Here is a 16352-nt window from a genome sequence, read left to right as displayed (position 1 = left end):
AGTTTGTGTTTATTGTGCAGTGATAAACATTTGGTAACATAAATAAACAAAGTTTTCTTCGGTGGGTGATAAATAACTCTGCTGATAGCCATAGTCTTATTTACTAAATAGGTGAAAAACAACTGGATTTTCAACAGCCGGTCCAGGAGTTCAAGCTGTGATGTAAAATACCAACAATTCTGGTGAGTAGGCAAATTGCACTTATAATCATTAACGTATTTGGTCTTATTGGTCTATTTGGTCTTTTCCTCGATTTTGAATGACCTATTAATTAACTTCCAGTGCTAGTTAATAATATTTATAATCTATTGGTAAAATATCATAACAAGAGGCATCCTGATAATCAATGTGTCTCGGAAAGGAAACATTAGTGCAAAAATCGTCACGATTATCTTGCTGTGTCAGCCAGGCCGAAGTCTAACAATTAGCAAATGAGGGACTGCAACTGTTAGAGCGAAGAGTATGTTTTAATTAGGTCAAAATAACTACAAGTATTCATACAGATTTAAACTAAAGGCAAAAAGAAAAAGCAAAAACACAGAAAACACATCCGCATTCTTTGAGAGATTAGTGAAAATTGCATAAAAATTGTAGGATTAAACTTGAGTAGGGCTGAAACAATTAATCAGATTAATCGCGATTGATCGATTATTGAAATAATCGTTAACTAATTTAACAATCAATTAATCGTTTGAGTATACAAATTTTAAAATATGTCTTGAGGTGAAAGAGTGCCCCACTTAGAGCAGTAATAATAAGAAAATTGCAACAAAAAAAAAATTAGATAAAAATATGCTCTATCCAGAACTCCTCGACTAGAAAAGTTTTATTTTCAACTGGTTTAATTTTGCAAAAACGCTTCTTTAAGGAACCTTAAGCTACCCGATTATTAATTAATTATATGAAAAATAATGAACAGATTAATGGATTTGCAAAATAATCATCAGTTGCAACTCTAAAGTTGAGGTTCCTGGCTCTAACATCAACTAACCAGTCTACACCGGCATTGCAATGCAATGTCACTGTTTGCCAGATTTATGTCCTAAAACACCAAGGAGCTCCTCCTGTTATTTCTTCAGTGATAGCCTTACTGACAGACGATATATCACCCTTACCAGAAGCCTGGCAACATATAAAGAAAGATTTCTGAAGCAAACAGGCTCAGTATGATTTAAGTTTGTTCATTAGCCCCTTTAGTCCGCATTTGTTTCATCTTTCTCATACTACATTTTATCTTAGAGTCTCAATGATAAAATCTCAGCATTTTTCCTGCGTTTGATTACAGACTCATAGAAATGAATAGTGGTGGTTTGTGACGTAATTCCGCCATGCTTCATCTATCTTATATAGCTATTATCAATATTTTATAGCATGTACACATTTCTTCCAATGAAACTGCCCAAACTGAACCAGCCTCAAGGCAGTGCACTTGTTTACCCTTTCTGAGCAAAGCTGCAACTCATTCCTGTGTTGTGTGAACTTATTAATATTTTAATTCTTTGCACAGAAAAATAAAATAAACTCAAAGGCCGAACATGGCCTACGGGCTTCCACTGTTCTGGGTTACATATTTGAAATAAAGGTCCTGCTGAAAAGAAACGCAGCGAAAAGCAAACATTGCAATTCCATTTCAAGACAACAATTGACCAATACTTGAGGTATTTGAAACAACGTCGTAGACGTAAACAGAACAAAAGACCTCTGCTGATATTCTGGGAGAATTGTCTCAGCAGAAAATTCAATTCAAAAAGGATTTAATCTGTAGATCACTGCTACTACAGAGTTGAGACTGCTTCAAGTAAGAGGACTGGAGAAATTTCCGCAGATATCTGGTTTCCATCTTCACTGTTTATTTTCAATTTAATCACATTTTAAAGACAGACCATATTAAAAAAGATTGTCGGGTCTCTGTCTCGAGCAAAACAATAATGATGTGTGGGAGTTAAAGGAATCGCTGTCATGATTTTGCACTTTTTGGTTCTGTTTAATTTTTCTTTTTGAGTTTTCAGTTATACTTTGATAAATGTCTGTCTGTGTTTTCTAGTTTTTTTGGGGGTTTAATGTCCATTTGGTCTTATTCTAGTTGTTTTTGGTTATATTTTTCAGTTTGTTACGGCCTCTGGCCCTTTTAAGACTGTGCAGGTTTGTTTTCTTTTGCAGGTTCAGCTCTGACAGATCTTCCTTGTTGGCTGCCTTCAGAGGAGCAGTGACATGATTGCACCAGCAGAGGATTGTCAAGCCAATCAGGATGTTGATAAGGCCCACTTGCACCTTAAGGCTCCTCAAAAGTTTTCAGTTTGGGGACAGCTAATAGGAAGAAGGTTTTTTTAAGCTGTTTTCCCCACCTTTGGTTTCAAACTGTTTTGGGCAGTAAGAATTCTTTGACCTAGCTAGTATATATTTTTTCCTGAATCTGCTTTAGGTGGACTTGTTCAAGCTAGAAGCTTGTGTTTGGGAGGTTTTTTGCTCCCTTTGTCTTTTCTTTTGGGTTGTTTTGTGTAAAACTTAGTCCGACTGGTTTGGACAGTTTGTAATCTAATTTGATCTTAACCATTCTTGAATTTGTTTGCCCTTTTCTTTTGTTTTAATTGGATTAAGCTGTATTGTGTTTTGGGTCTGTGTAACCATGTTTTGTAATGAATCATTTTACATTCTACTTATTTGCTCTGGACACATTTTTTATGTTAACTCCCCAGAACCGACCTTGGGGGCGTAACACAGTCCTTATGTATTTCTTGTTTACCCTCTGGTGCCCTCTTGTGTTGGTCTCTTTTTCTCCTAGCTCCCTTCTTGATTCCTCTGTCCACACCTGCTCCCAATCTGCTGATTAGTCGGGTCTTTGTTCAGCCACCCATTTATACACCTGTTCAGTAACTGTTTACTGGTTCATCATTGTTTCCTGGCTACTTATGTGTGTTTTCCCTGATGTCTCCTAGATTTTGGTTTTCTGTTTTTTTGTTTTGTTGTTGTTGAATTTTTCTTGGATTTTTGCCTCAGTTGCCTCTGAGTCTTTATTAAATTAACAAAACTCATCTCTGCATTTTGGTCTTCAACCAAACCTTGACAATCACAATTGCTCAATATGAAACTCAAATTTTTTTTAAAAACAAGTTTCCTTAAAAACTCCACCCTTCATTTAAAAGACAACATAGTTATATAAACATAAGCTATAAATCCTAAATGAATACAAATAAAAATCAATTGAATCTGATTTGCTCTTCTGAAGTTAGTTTTTGAAAAAAGAAATTTTCAAAACATGTAACATTTTATAATGTTATAAAAACACTAATATGTGATTCAACACAGATATTCAGAAATTTTGTGAAATATTGATTTTTAATCAATTTATGGAAAAACAATATAAAATAATTTATTTTTATAATTTATTCTACAGGTACATTCATGGTTAAACAGATTTGCTATAATACTATGTGTGAAGACACCACTAAGCATTATATCCAGCATGTCACTGTGGTTTTATACAAACAAACTGACTTAACAATGGGGCACCCACTCTGCTGTTCTTATTTGTATTAAACCTTTAAAACACAATTAAAGCAGGTATCATTCAGCAGACATGACACTAAGAAACTGCTTAGCTTAGCAAAGCAGAATATGCCAAAAAATAATTTTGTTGTAATGGCTTTTTAAGGATTGCATAGTTGTGTTTTAACCATTTTTAGCTGAAATTAAAAGAAAACATACATTTGATTAACTTTACAGCCCAATTAAAGATTTTCCCAAATAAGAACCTTAAAATTATAGCAGGACATCATGTCTTTTGTCTTGTAACCTAATTAAATCTAGTGCAGCCAACTTTCTTCAGATATCACCTATTTAATCAAATAATCCTGGTCTGCTGTTTGTATGAAATCATGCTTTTTTATTTATTTATTTTTTTTTATTTGAGTTGGTCTGCTCAAAAAGGAGTCGGCTTAAGCAAAAGGCTTATAAATAGATAAATAAATCCCTTGAATAAAAAAACTATTAAAAAAGTTCCTTTAACAATCAAACAAGGAACAGAGCGAAAAGGTAACATCACATTGGCATCACTTGAGGAAAAAGAAGGGGCATTTCAATACGTAACACAGCAGCTGCATTTGTTACAGATGTTTGTAGGATAAACCAAAATAATTAAAGAAACAAAAATTTGTTTACAACTTCTCATCTATGAAAGAGTTCATTATATCAGCTCTAAGCTTTTTTTAAACAGAAGTACCGATGAACAGGTTTTAAGTTCATCCTCTACCGTACGTCTTCAACAGGGACCGTGACCCCTGGGGGGTCCATGGAGGTATTGCATGGGGGTCGCAAAAGTTTTGGTTGATTAGACTTTATTTTTATATATTCCCCCCTGCAAATTTTATTGAAATGTATTTAAATACACATTAACAGGAATTTAACACACTGTATTAAACGGATAAATGGAGGCAGAAGATGTCTTTCAGTCATCAATGCGCTGGGCATCGTTTCATTCCAGACACCAGTCCCATTCACCATTAATCAAAAATACTTAAATAATCCCAGGGCGAAATTACTTTCGCTACATTACTCAATCTGTAATAGAGTGACTATAGGACCAGTTTAATATAACACAAATTCATACAATATATATAATTAGGGGGTCCTTGCTCCATCTCGCCATCAGTTTGGGGGTCCTTGGCATGGAAAACGTTAAAGACCCCTGGTCTAAACGGTTCCACTCAGTCACACCTTAAAATGACAGACTTCGTAATTTAGAGTCTGTCCGTGCTTTAGGTTTAGCAAACCTTAAGTATATTATTTTAAAGTATATTATTTATTTTTTTATGCATCAAATCTCAAATTTTACTATCAACTAATTCATCAAATTTCAATACTTGGGAGCTAGTAAACAGATTATGAATGTGACGATCTTAATGAGCTCTTTTAATGAAAAGGACTGCACATTTTTGCAGTGATAATTTGCTGTATGATTGATTTATAGGTTTTACCCTATATCTCACTATCCTTACCAGTGTCTTATATAGTAGGTGCAAGGACCTACGTACAGTAGGACATAACATGTGCTTGAGTTTTTGCAAAATCCCAAGTGACCTGTACATTTTGGATTTGACATGGGCCACATGAGGGTGCCAATGTAGTTTTTGATCGATAATTACACCCAGGAATTTATTGTGTATAAGCATTCACATGTTTATCAGGTCAAATGTCAGTAAGCTTTAAGCAAAAATAGTAAATCACCCAATCATATGTTCCCAGTTTCTGTCATTCAGTTAGAAAATGTGCCAGATATTTTAAATGGAAGAAAAATCCTTCTGACTCCACACTGAGTTCGCACTGGTATCAGACTTAGTGACAGCGAAGATGATGAACGACAGGAAGACAAAAGCTGACAGATGTGATAAAGACACTGTTGAATGGCTAATCAATCTCATGTGGGCAAAAGGAAACCGAGGAAAAAACAGCAGCAGGGATCTCCTACTGTGAGTCAGTGCAAGAAAAAGAGGCTGATTGGCAGCGTTTAGAAGCATGTGTTTCTGCAGACCACATATCTGTGTACCCAATTGTCCTTTTTGCATTTTTCTCTTTCATATGGGGTTCTTATCCCAGACCTTTTTCGTGTGAACCGAAATAAACGTCATCATTTATTTTTTGCCTGTGGACCCAGTCTCTTCTCTTTTGTAGAATGCTAAAAAAACAAACCCTTAAAAGACTGGCACCAGACAAAAAATGCAGAATAATTAGACGCAGCAGAAACAGTTATTAAAAGAAGTGACAAATGGCTCTCATGAAAGATGTAACAAAAGCTTCAGCATGGTGCTTGAGTGTGAAACCAAACAGAGAGGGGAGACTTCCCCTCCACATCCTGCTTATATTCCCACTTTCTGATCAGAAGAGCATTATCGTGCCCTAGATCATCTATGAGTGTTTGCGTGTGCACATGACCTGCTTATGTACTTTATAGTATGCTTAAATCTACATGACCTACTTTGACTACAGAACGGACCTTAAGAATTACTATAGACACACATCATAATCTGAATTAAATACATGAAGAATCCATTATTTTTACTCCTCTCCAGACCATCCATTGCTATTTCCGTCTTCTGGATATCTCTTCAGTCCGGTTCCACTGTCATTAGGAAGGAAGACTGCACTCTCATAGAAAGCCTGAAGCCATGTTGTTCATCACTATTAAGATCTGGCACCTACATTACTCTGAGTGCAACCTGATGGCCTTCTCTTTATTTGGTGATTCAGATGAATAATGTCAGAGAAGTCTATAGCCTTTGGACCAACAGCGAAAGGCTGCTGAGGTCTGATAAAAAAAAAAAAAAAATCCCTTCATTAGTTCATTATTCTTACAGTGCCTTAAAGGGATAGTTCGGTATTTTTGACATGAATCTGTATGGCATCCCGATCACCAGCGGCATGCAATCACACTGACTTACCCCTGGCAGCGTCCTGTGAGCAGAGTTATCGTCCAGTTTTGGTCAAGCCGAAAGTAGTCCTGCAGGTTTTTAGGAACAGCTAAATAAAACTTTTCTCTTCCCAAAACATTATGCGTCCAAAAGAGTGATATTTTCGCATCCCCAAAACATTGTAGTGGAAAAAGTCACACGTCGTTATCAATTGGTCCTATTTTCTCTCTGTCTCCCTCCTCCTCTGTCTCCCTCCTCATGTCTCCCTCCGCGGCGGAGGGAGACATGGCTGTTGTTGGGCTCGCTGTCTGAATGACGGCGCGCACTGATACGAACAGAGAGAAAATAGGACCAATTGATAACGACGTGTGACTTTTTCCACTACAATGTTTTGGGGATGCGAAAATATCACTCTTTTGGACACATAATGTTTTGGGAAGAGAAAAATTTTATTTCGCTGTTCCTAAAAACCTGCAGGACTACTTTCGGCTTGACCAAAACTGGACGATAACTCTGCTCACAGGACGCTGCCAGGGGTAAGTCAGTGTGATTGCATGCCGCTGGTGATCGGGATGCCATACAGATTCATGTCAAAAATAACGAACTATCCCTTTAAAACAAATTCATGTGCCTAGACCTGTATCCATTTTGAATGAACTTTGAATGTATGAACTTCAGGAATAGACCTAAAAGACTTGAGAATTATAACTGCAATGAAGGGATATAAATGCACATCAAACCCTTTTTTAGATTTCTATATGTAAAATTTGCAGCTTTCACAGATAGATATGCAATATCTTGTCTCGGTTTAAACACTTAACTACTGTAAAATGAACGTAGAACACCATCAAACAACAACCATCATCAAAATATCAATATGTGCAGTTTTGCATTGACATAGCAATGCTTTGATACAGTAATTGGTAGGCTAATATTTTAGCCGCCTTGCATAACTCACTTGTTGTGACTCAGACTGTGTTTTATGCCTGCACACGATATAAGTTCTATTGGCTTAGGAGCTAAAGTTCATGGGGAGAGATGTGTGGATTGTACAAAAAGAGATTTAAGAATATGTAGGTTAATCTGCTATTTACAATACCACTTTTTCTTATATTAAACAACACTAATCCCAACAGAATACACTGATGTTTCTGGTTGCATGGAGACAAAATGCGGAAGTACTCCAGGGGTATGATTGCTTTTATACTAATCCAGACTTGATGTTGTTTGAGACATGGGCCAGTTCAGCACAGCAGGTTCAGCAGTTGCTCCAAACATCTGCAGTAAATGTTTTATTTAAGCACATAATGGGATCCCTCACCAACATCAATCCCAATCTGTTTTCATGTTACTGTATGCTGATTAGCGTTTATCCCCGGGTGAGCTGCTTGAAAATATTTAAAAATGCAGCAGTGTTGTGGCTCCCAGGGGTGACAATGTTGGTCCATCTGTCCAACATTTTAGTCCAGATTAAATACAGGTGCTGGTCATAAAATTAGAATATCATGAAAAAGTAGATTGATTTCAGTAATTCCATTTAAAAAGTGAAACTTGTATATTATATTCATACATTACATACAAACTCATATATTTCAGATGTTTATTTTGTTTAATTTTGATGATTACAAATGACAACAAATGAAAATCTCAAATTCATCATATCAGAAAATTAGAATATTACTGAAGACCAATAAAAACAAAGGATTTATAGAAATGTTGGCCAACTGAAAAGTATGAACATGAAAAGTATGAGCATGTACAGCACTCAGTATTTAGTTGGGCCTCCTTTGGCCTGTATTACTGCAGCAATGCGGCGTGGCAAGGAGTCGATCAGTCTGTGGCACTGCTCAGGTGTTATGATAGCCCAGGTTGCTCTAATAGTGGCTTTTAGCTCTTCTGAATTGTTGGGTCTGGTGTATTGCATCTTCTTCTTCACAATACCCCATAGATTTTCTATGGGGTTAAGGTCAGGAGAGTTTGCTGGCCAATTAAGAACAGGGATACCATGGTCCTTCAACCAGGTACTGGTAGCTTTGGCACTGTGTGCAGGTGCCAAGTCCTGTTGGAAAATGAAATCTGCATCTCCAAAAAGTTGGTCAGCTGCAGGAAGCATGAAGTGCTCTAAAACTTCCTGGTATGTGGCTGCGTTGACCCTGGACCTCAGAAAACACAATGGACCAACACCAGCAGATGACATGGCACCCCAAACCATCACTGACTGTGGAAACTTTACACTGGACTTCAAGCAACGTGGATGAAGTGCCTCTCTTCTTTTCCTCCAGACTCTGGGACCTTGATTTCCAAAGGAAATGCAAAATTTACTTTCATCACAGAACATGACTTTGGACCACTCACCAGCAGTCCAGTCCTGTTTCTCTTTAGCCCAGGCAAGACGCTTCTGACGCTGTCTGTGGTTCAAGAGTGGCTTGACACAAGGAATGCGACAGCAGAAACCCATGTCTTTCATACGTCTGTGTGTGGTGGTTCTTGAAGCACTCACTCCAGCTGCAGTCCACTCTTTGTGAATCTCCCCCACATTTTTGAATGGGTTTTGTTTCACAATCCTCTCCAGGGTGCGGTTATCTCTCTTGCTTGTACACTTTTTTCGACCACATCTTTTCCTTCCCTTCGCCTCTCTATTAATGTGCTTGGACACTGAGCTCTGTGAACAGCCAGCCTCTTTAGCGATGACCTTTTGTGTCTTGCCCTCCTTGTGCAAGGTGTCGATGGTCGTCATTTGGACAACTGTCAAGTCAGCAGTCTTCCCCATGATTGTGTAGCCTATAGAACTAGACTGAAAGACCATTTAAAGGCTTTTGCAGGTGGTTTGAGTTAATTAGCTGATTAGAGTGTGGCACCAGGGGCCATCAATTTTGAACCCTTTCACAATATTCTAATTTTCTGATATGATGAATTTGAGATTTTCATTTGTTGTCATTTGTAATCATCAAAATTAAACAAAATAAACATCTGAAATATATGAGTTTGTATGTAATGTATGAATATAATATACAAGTTTCACTTTTTAAATGGAATTACTGAAATCAATCTACTTTTTCATGATATTCTAATTTTATGACCAGCACCTGTATATGCAGAGAAATGCTGAATGGATTAAAATAAACTTTGGTACCTAAATCCACCACAGTGCACAAAACCTAATGACTTGGCATTCCTTTTCACGCTGGATTTGGCTACAGTCAAAATTGCCATCTGGCAAACATTTTTAGTTTGTACTTTAACAGCTACAGGTGCTGGTCATAAAATTAGAATATCATGAAAAAGTAGATTGATTTCAGTAATTCCATTTAAAAAGTGAAACTTGTATATTATATTCATACATTACATACAAACTCATATATTTCAGATGTTTATTTTGTTTAATTTTGATGATTACAAATGACAACAAATGAAAATCTCAAATTCATCATATCAGAAAATTAGAATATTGTGAAAAGGTTCAAAATTGATGGCCCCTGGTGCCACACTCTAATCAGCTAATTAACTCAAACCACCTGCAAAAGCCTTTAAATGGTCTTTCAGTCTAGTTCTATAGGCTACACAATCATGGGGAAGACTGCTGACTTGACAGTTGTCCAAAAGACGACCATCGACACCTTGCACAAGGAGGGCAAGACACAAAAGGTCATCGCTAAAGAGGCTGGCTGTTCACAGAGCTCAGTGTCCAAGCACATTAATAGAGAGGCGAAGGGAAGGAAAAGATGTGGTCGAAAAAAGTGTACAAGCAAGAGAGATAACCGCACCCTGGAGAGGATTGTGAAACAAAACCCATTCAAAAATGTGGGGGAGATTCACAAAGAGTGGACTGCAGCTGGAGTGAGTGCTTCAAGAACCACCACACACAGACGTATGAAAGACATGGGTTTCTGCTGTCGCATTCCTTGTGTCAAGCCACTCTTGAACCACAGACAGCGTCAGAAGCGTCTTGCCTGGGCTAAAGAGAAACAGGACTGGACTGCTGGTGAGTGGTCCAAAGTCATGTTCTCTGATGAAAGTAAATTTTGCATTTCCTTTGGAAATCAAGGTCCCAGAGTCTGGAGGAAAAGAAGAGAGGCACTTCATCCACGTTGCTTGAAGTCCAGTGTAAAGTTTCCACAGTCAGTGATGGTTTGGGGTGCCATGTCATCTGCTGGTGTTGGTCCATTGTGTTTTCTGAGGTCCAGGGTCAACGCAGCCACATACCAGGAAGTTTTAGAGCACTTCATGCTTCCTGCAGCTGACCAACTTTTTGGAGATGCAGATTTCATTTTCCAACAGGACTTGGCACCTGCACACAGTGCCAAAGCTACCAGTACCTGGTTGAAGGACCATGGTATCCCTGTTCTTAATTGGCCAGCAAACTCTCCTGACCTTAACCCCATAGAAAATCTATGGGGTATTGTGAAGAAGAAGATGCAATACACCAGACCCAACAATTCAGAAGAGCTAAAAGCCACTATTAGAGCAACCTGGGCTATCATAACACCTGAGCAGTGCCACAGACTGATCGACTCCATGCCACGCCGCATTGCTGCAGTAATACAGGCCAAAGGAGGCCCAACTAAATACTGAGTGCTGTACATGCTCATACTTTTCATGTTCATACTTTTCAGTTGGCCAACATTTCTATAAATCCTTTGTTTTTATTGGTCTTCAGTAATATTCTAATTTTCTGATATGATGAATTTGAGATTTTCATTTGTTGTCATTTGTAATCATCAAAATTAAACAAAATAAACATCTTAAATATATGAGTTTGTATGTAATGTATGAATATAATATACAAGTTTCACTTTTTAAATGGAATTACTGAAATCAATCTACTTTTTCATGATATTCTAATTTTATGACCAGCACCTGTAATGTTTAGACTCCGAACAAAAGCATCTTCTTTAGCTTCCAGTCCCGCGTAGTACTTGCACTACGGAAGTTAACACACATCACATAATCACCTGCGACATAAATCAGCCCTGCTCATGCAGGCGTAATTAAACTAAAATTGCTGTAGTGTCACGTTTCAGGAAGAAAGAACTCATCGTGAGTAATGCTACTCATAGGCGGAGGAGGTGGGAGGTTATTAAACTAGAAGATCACACTCTGCCTCAAAATTTTCTAACCTTTTTTTTTTTCTTTCTAAATCATCCACCTGCTTCACTAACAGGCAGATGTGTCTTTCTTTCTTTTTTAAGTTCAGATTCAAACTCACTCATTCAAATCCTCACTCTTCCACATCTAAAGATTATCTCACCTATCCTGGCTTCTCTTCATTGGCTTCCTGTTAAATCAAGAATAGAATTTAAAATCCTCCTTCTCACATATAAAGCCTTAAATGGCCAAGCTCCATCTTATATCAGAGATCTGATTGTTCCTTATGTTCCTAACAGAGCACTTCGCTCTCAATCTGCAGGTTTACTAGTGGTTCCTAGAATTTCTAAAAGTAGAATGGGAGGCAGATCTTTTAGTTATCAGGCTCCTCTCCTGTGGAACCAACTACCAGTTTTAGTCCGTGAGGCAGACACCCTGTCAACTTTTGAGGGTAGGCTTAAAACTTTCCATTTTGATCAAGCTTATAGTTAGAGTGGTTCAGGTTATCCTGAGCTATCTCTATAGTTATGCTGCTATAGGCTTAGACTTTTGGAGGACATAGGGACCCCCATTTCATCATTCTGCTTCATTCTCTCTCTGTTCTCCTATTCTGCAGAATCTGTTAGTTCAATCTCTAACCTTCTGCTCTCTCTGCTTTTCCTCAGAGTAGCTTTGCTTCGTCTGTTCCTGTTTGGCTGTGACGTCATCCTGGAAAGAAACATCAGCTGTGCTGCTTCTATCAACACCCTTGTTTATAGATGTTGGAGATCGGCCTGTTTTCCAGTGTGGTCCTGTTTCTCTGACCGTGACTGAGTGGATGTGCTCTCTTCGTCCTCTGGCATGGGAGCTGCCTTGGAGCTCGTCTGCCTGGCTGTGTGTTTCCTGGACGGGGCCGCCTTTTACAGCTGCTTTTTGTATCTCTGCTTCTGTCTCCTTGAACCCCAGTCGGCCTCGGCAGATGGCCGCTCACACTGAGCCTGGTTCTGCTGGAGGTTTCTTCCTGTTAAAAGGGAGTTTTTCCTCTCCACTGTCGCTACAAGCATGCTTAGTGTGGGGGATTGTATTTGAGTCAATGAGTCAATGCAATCAACTGGTTTTCCTTAGATAGAAAACTTTGTATCAATTTGACTGTATGATCTGGTTGAACTGTAAAGTGCCTTGAGATGACATGTGTTGTGAATTTGGCGCTATATAAATAAACTGAATTGAATTGAATTGAATTAAAGCAGTTTATTCTGCTTTTACAGAACACCAGCCTAATTTAGATAGAAGACAAGTGTTTCTTTTTCACTTCTAAATGCAAAATCCAAATTTTCATAGTACCATGTTAGAAAAAAGACAAAATATGTGGTGTAACAGAGAAAAAGAAGGATCAACAGGACATTTTTAATTTAGGCAGTACATAAATTAGACAGACAGACAGACAAAAAGACAGACAGACAGAAAGGTAGATACGAGGGCCGTTCAATAAGTAATGCCCCTGACCCACTTCCAGATGTTGGATCGAGCTGAAATTTTGCATTTGGAGTATTTTAAATCTATAGAGATTAAGTAAGAAATTACAGCTCCTAACTATTTGGGGTTCCTGATTTACAGGTGTTTCAACTGAGTAAAGTCTGAAATGGAGCCCTTTGAGTGTCGAGCGGTGATCTGGTGTTTCTATTTGAAAGGACTCACACCACGGGAGACTTTTGATATAATTAAAGTAACTTGTGGTGATCATGCCCATTATAAGACCTTGCTAAATGTTTTACAAGGTTATATTATGGGACATTATCACTGTAAGTTACTTTCATTTGATCAAAAGTCTCCCATTGTGTGCCTGCTTTCAAACGCAAAAACTCCGACTTGACTTAGTTTTAACACAAGTAAATCAGAAACCACAATTAGTCCAGAACTGTAATTTGCTATTTAATCTATAGAGATTTAAAATACTTCACATGCAAAATTTTCAGGTTGATCAAATATCTGGAAGTGGGCCAGGGGCATTAGTTATTGAACGCCCCTCGTAGACAGACAGACAGAAAGATAGCATAATGTGTAATTTACTATTTGATACCCTGTGCAATAACCTGTTTCTCTATATTTGACACCCAGTACAATAACTATTTATATAAATATAAAAGTATCCATGTATATAAATACCCACGTAAACACCATGTGCAATAACCCTGTATAATAATCCTACCATAAAAACATAATAAAAATGTCATATGTAGTATATATCCCATGCACCTTTTTCTCCCTTTAGCACATTCTTCCTCTTCGACTATGTCAGCTGATGTAAATAAATTTCTTCACTGTGGGATCAATTAAGTCAATGAATCCATCAATATTCAGCAAGATCTTTTTTTTTGTTTCCCTCATTCCATTTTTCAACATGTTTTTATCTAGCTTTTACTTAAATAAGTAGGTTGATTAAAATACATAAAATTGTCCATTAGGGTAAACTTGTAATCTATTAAAAACCTGGATCAAGAAGAAAACGCCTGTTTAGTTGAAGCATCATTAAAACGAAGTTTGAATTCAGGATCGAATCCGGAAACAGAAAAACTGCATGAGGGCGTCTCAAGGAGGCAACATTTAAATTAACTGCAGATCAAAACCCCTATAGCGATCACATTCTGGTTCAAAAATAAGAGAGGTGAATACATTCAGCAACATCTAAGCTCTGTGATTAATATTCTAATCCTCATAATTTCAAAATGAACATCAAACAGCTTTAACCTCTACTGCCTAATCTTTGCTATGCTAAAAACAAACTGAAGGTGACTTCCTTTTTTTTCTCTGTGCAGCTTCATCACTTGAAGCAACTGGAACAAAGGTGCTCCTATCTGACAAAATGTGGGGAAATGATCCTTTCAATCACATTAGGCTAAAATCCCCTCACAAGGCTGTAGCTCAAGGCCCTCTTCATCAAGATGCAGTGACATATTTCTGACACCCTGGCTTAGTGGGATGCTCCATCACTTGTGTTTACTGTTTACTGTCACCTTGTTTCTCTCTAAAAAGGGCTGCGGGACTTATCCTCAGTGCTTTCTGGTATTCATCTTTCATTAATCGTGACAACCCCATGTTTGTTTTGTGAACACATGCGCTCAGAGGCACTCATACAAAAAGCAGAGACTTCTAACCTGTTCCTTGACAGAGGCGAGGATGGCGGAGGTGGTTTCAGACTCTGAGCCGTCTCCATTGGAGGCATTGAGGACGGGGCTCAACATGGCGGCGGCGCTGGCACTGTCAGACGCCACCTCAGGCACTGGCATTCCTCCTGGAAAGAAGAGGCACATCCAAGTCTTTTATGAAAGGCACTCTAGTATGGCAACATTTAGACAAGGTCACTTTCACATGAAAACTTTGACTCATTCCAGTGTTTCTATAAAGTGGGTTAGGTGTGAGAGACACCTATTTTTTTAGCGCATTCCATGTTTTTCAATTGAATAATAAAGAGTCAATTTGATGGTGTACTACAGGGGTAGGCAACGTTGGTCCTCCAGTGCCACTGTATTGCAGATTTTGCATGCATCCCTTCTTCAAAACACCTGAAACAAATTAATGGTTAATGGCCAGACCGCTGCAGAGCTTACCAACATGCCAATGAGGTAATTTGGCCTTTTGTTTGAGGAGTGTTGGAGCAGGGATGCATGAAAATTCTGCAGGACAGTGTAACTCAAGGAACAACAGCTGGGTTTATGTGCTCATACATGAAATAGATACAGATACAGCTTCATAAAAGCCTTCATAACACTAGAACATTTGGACAAAAAATTACCTATCTAAAACTGCTAGTTATATTTGATCAAACTATAAAATATTATTTAATTATAAAACTGAAGGGTGAAAAAAAAGACATACGAAAATGGTAAAGTTTAGAAATTTCTGTTCAGACTATTGATCAGAGCTTTGTAAAACCACTCCTTGCTGCAAGTACAGCTGTTAGACTTTTGGGAGACTAATCTTTTTGCCTGTTCATTATTACAAACTAGTTCAATCATGTCAGATTGATGGAAACTATCTGCGAACAGTAATGGTCTATCCATGTTACAGATGTAGCTAATTGGACCACCTGAGCACATTAAAATGGTTTGAACTAAGCCATTCCATGGTAACACTATGTATTGGTGATTATCATCCAATGTTTATCTCTAAATGCTGACAAAAAGCATTCCTGCATCATGATGCAGCCAGCACCACATTTCACTATAGAGTTGCTGGATTTAAGGCGTCGGTCTTTTATCACACATTGTACTAACACCAAAAAAAGAACCATTTTGGTTTTAACCGATGGAAGACCTTTTTTCAAAATCTTTGTCCCTTGAAGTGACTTGTGACAAACCTTTATTTTTTAAAGTCCCTTCTAATAAAGAATGATTATTTCTTACCACTATTCCTGGCAGATTGCTAAATTTTAACAATAATAGTTGTGTTTGTTGACAGATTCTTCCACCTGACCACCTGAATATCCCTCACACAATCCTTCACATTAGGTCTAGGTGAATAAAACCATGACTAAAATAGAAATATATAATTTAAGGCTGAAAAAAATCAATCAGATTAATTGTGATTAATTTATTATTGAAATAATCATCAACTAATTTAGAAATTGATTAATCGATAACTGGAGTATAGAGACTCCATACTTGCATGGCTCTGAACTTCCCACATCAATGCCGTTTGCACCATGTCTCTCCTACACTGTTTACATTTTGATAACTGCTGTACTTTCAACATGGGAATGTTAATTTCACTGCTAAGCTGCTCATTCACTGTCAAAAAGCTGTATGTATTGAAGCTGTTTTGTATACACTGTGTATATAAGATGACAATAAAGATTTTGTATAAATCTAAGTCTAAAACATGTCT

The 16352-nt window shown here is 37.8% G+C and overlaps 1 protein-coding gene across 14 annotated transcripts in view; it reads right to left on the bottom strand.

The window, feature by feature from the left end:
- ctnnd2b (catenin (cadherin-associated protein), delta 2b) overlaps window positions 1-16352 on the bottom strand; it is a 209394-nt gene that overhangs the window by 140059 nt on the left and 52983 nt on the right. For all 14 annotated transcript variants that reach the window (XM_038300408.1, XM_038300411.1, XM_038300407.1 and 11 more), the window contains exon 2: window positions 14624-14760. In XM_038300408.1, the coding sequence (XP_038156336.1) occupies window positions 14624-14755 (132 nt within the window). In that variant the 5' untranslated portion in view covers window positions 14756-14760. The remainder of the gene's footprint in view (window positions 1-14623; window positions 14761-16352) is intronic.

The sequence above is a fragment of the Cyprinodon tularosa genome, unplaced genomic scaffold, assembly GCF_016077235.1.
Source record: "Cyprinodon tularosa strain WSP-4 unplaced genomic scaffold, ASM1607723v1 ctg45, whole genome shotgun sequence".
Classification (NCBI taxonomy): Eukaryota; Metazoa; Chordata; class Actinopteri; order Cyprinodontiformes; family Cyprinodontidae; genus Cyprinodon; species Cyprinodon tularosa.
This window is presented reverse-complemented; position numbering and strand designations above follow the sequence as displayed.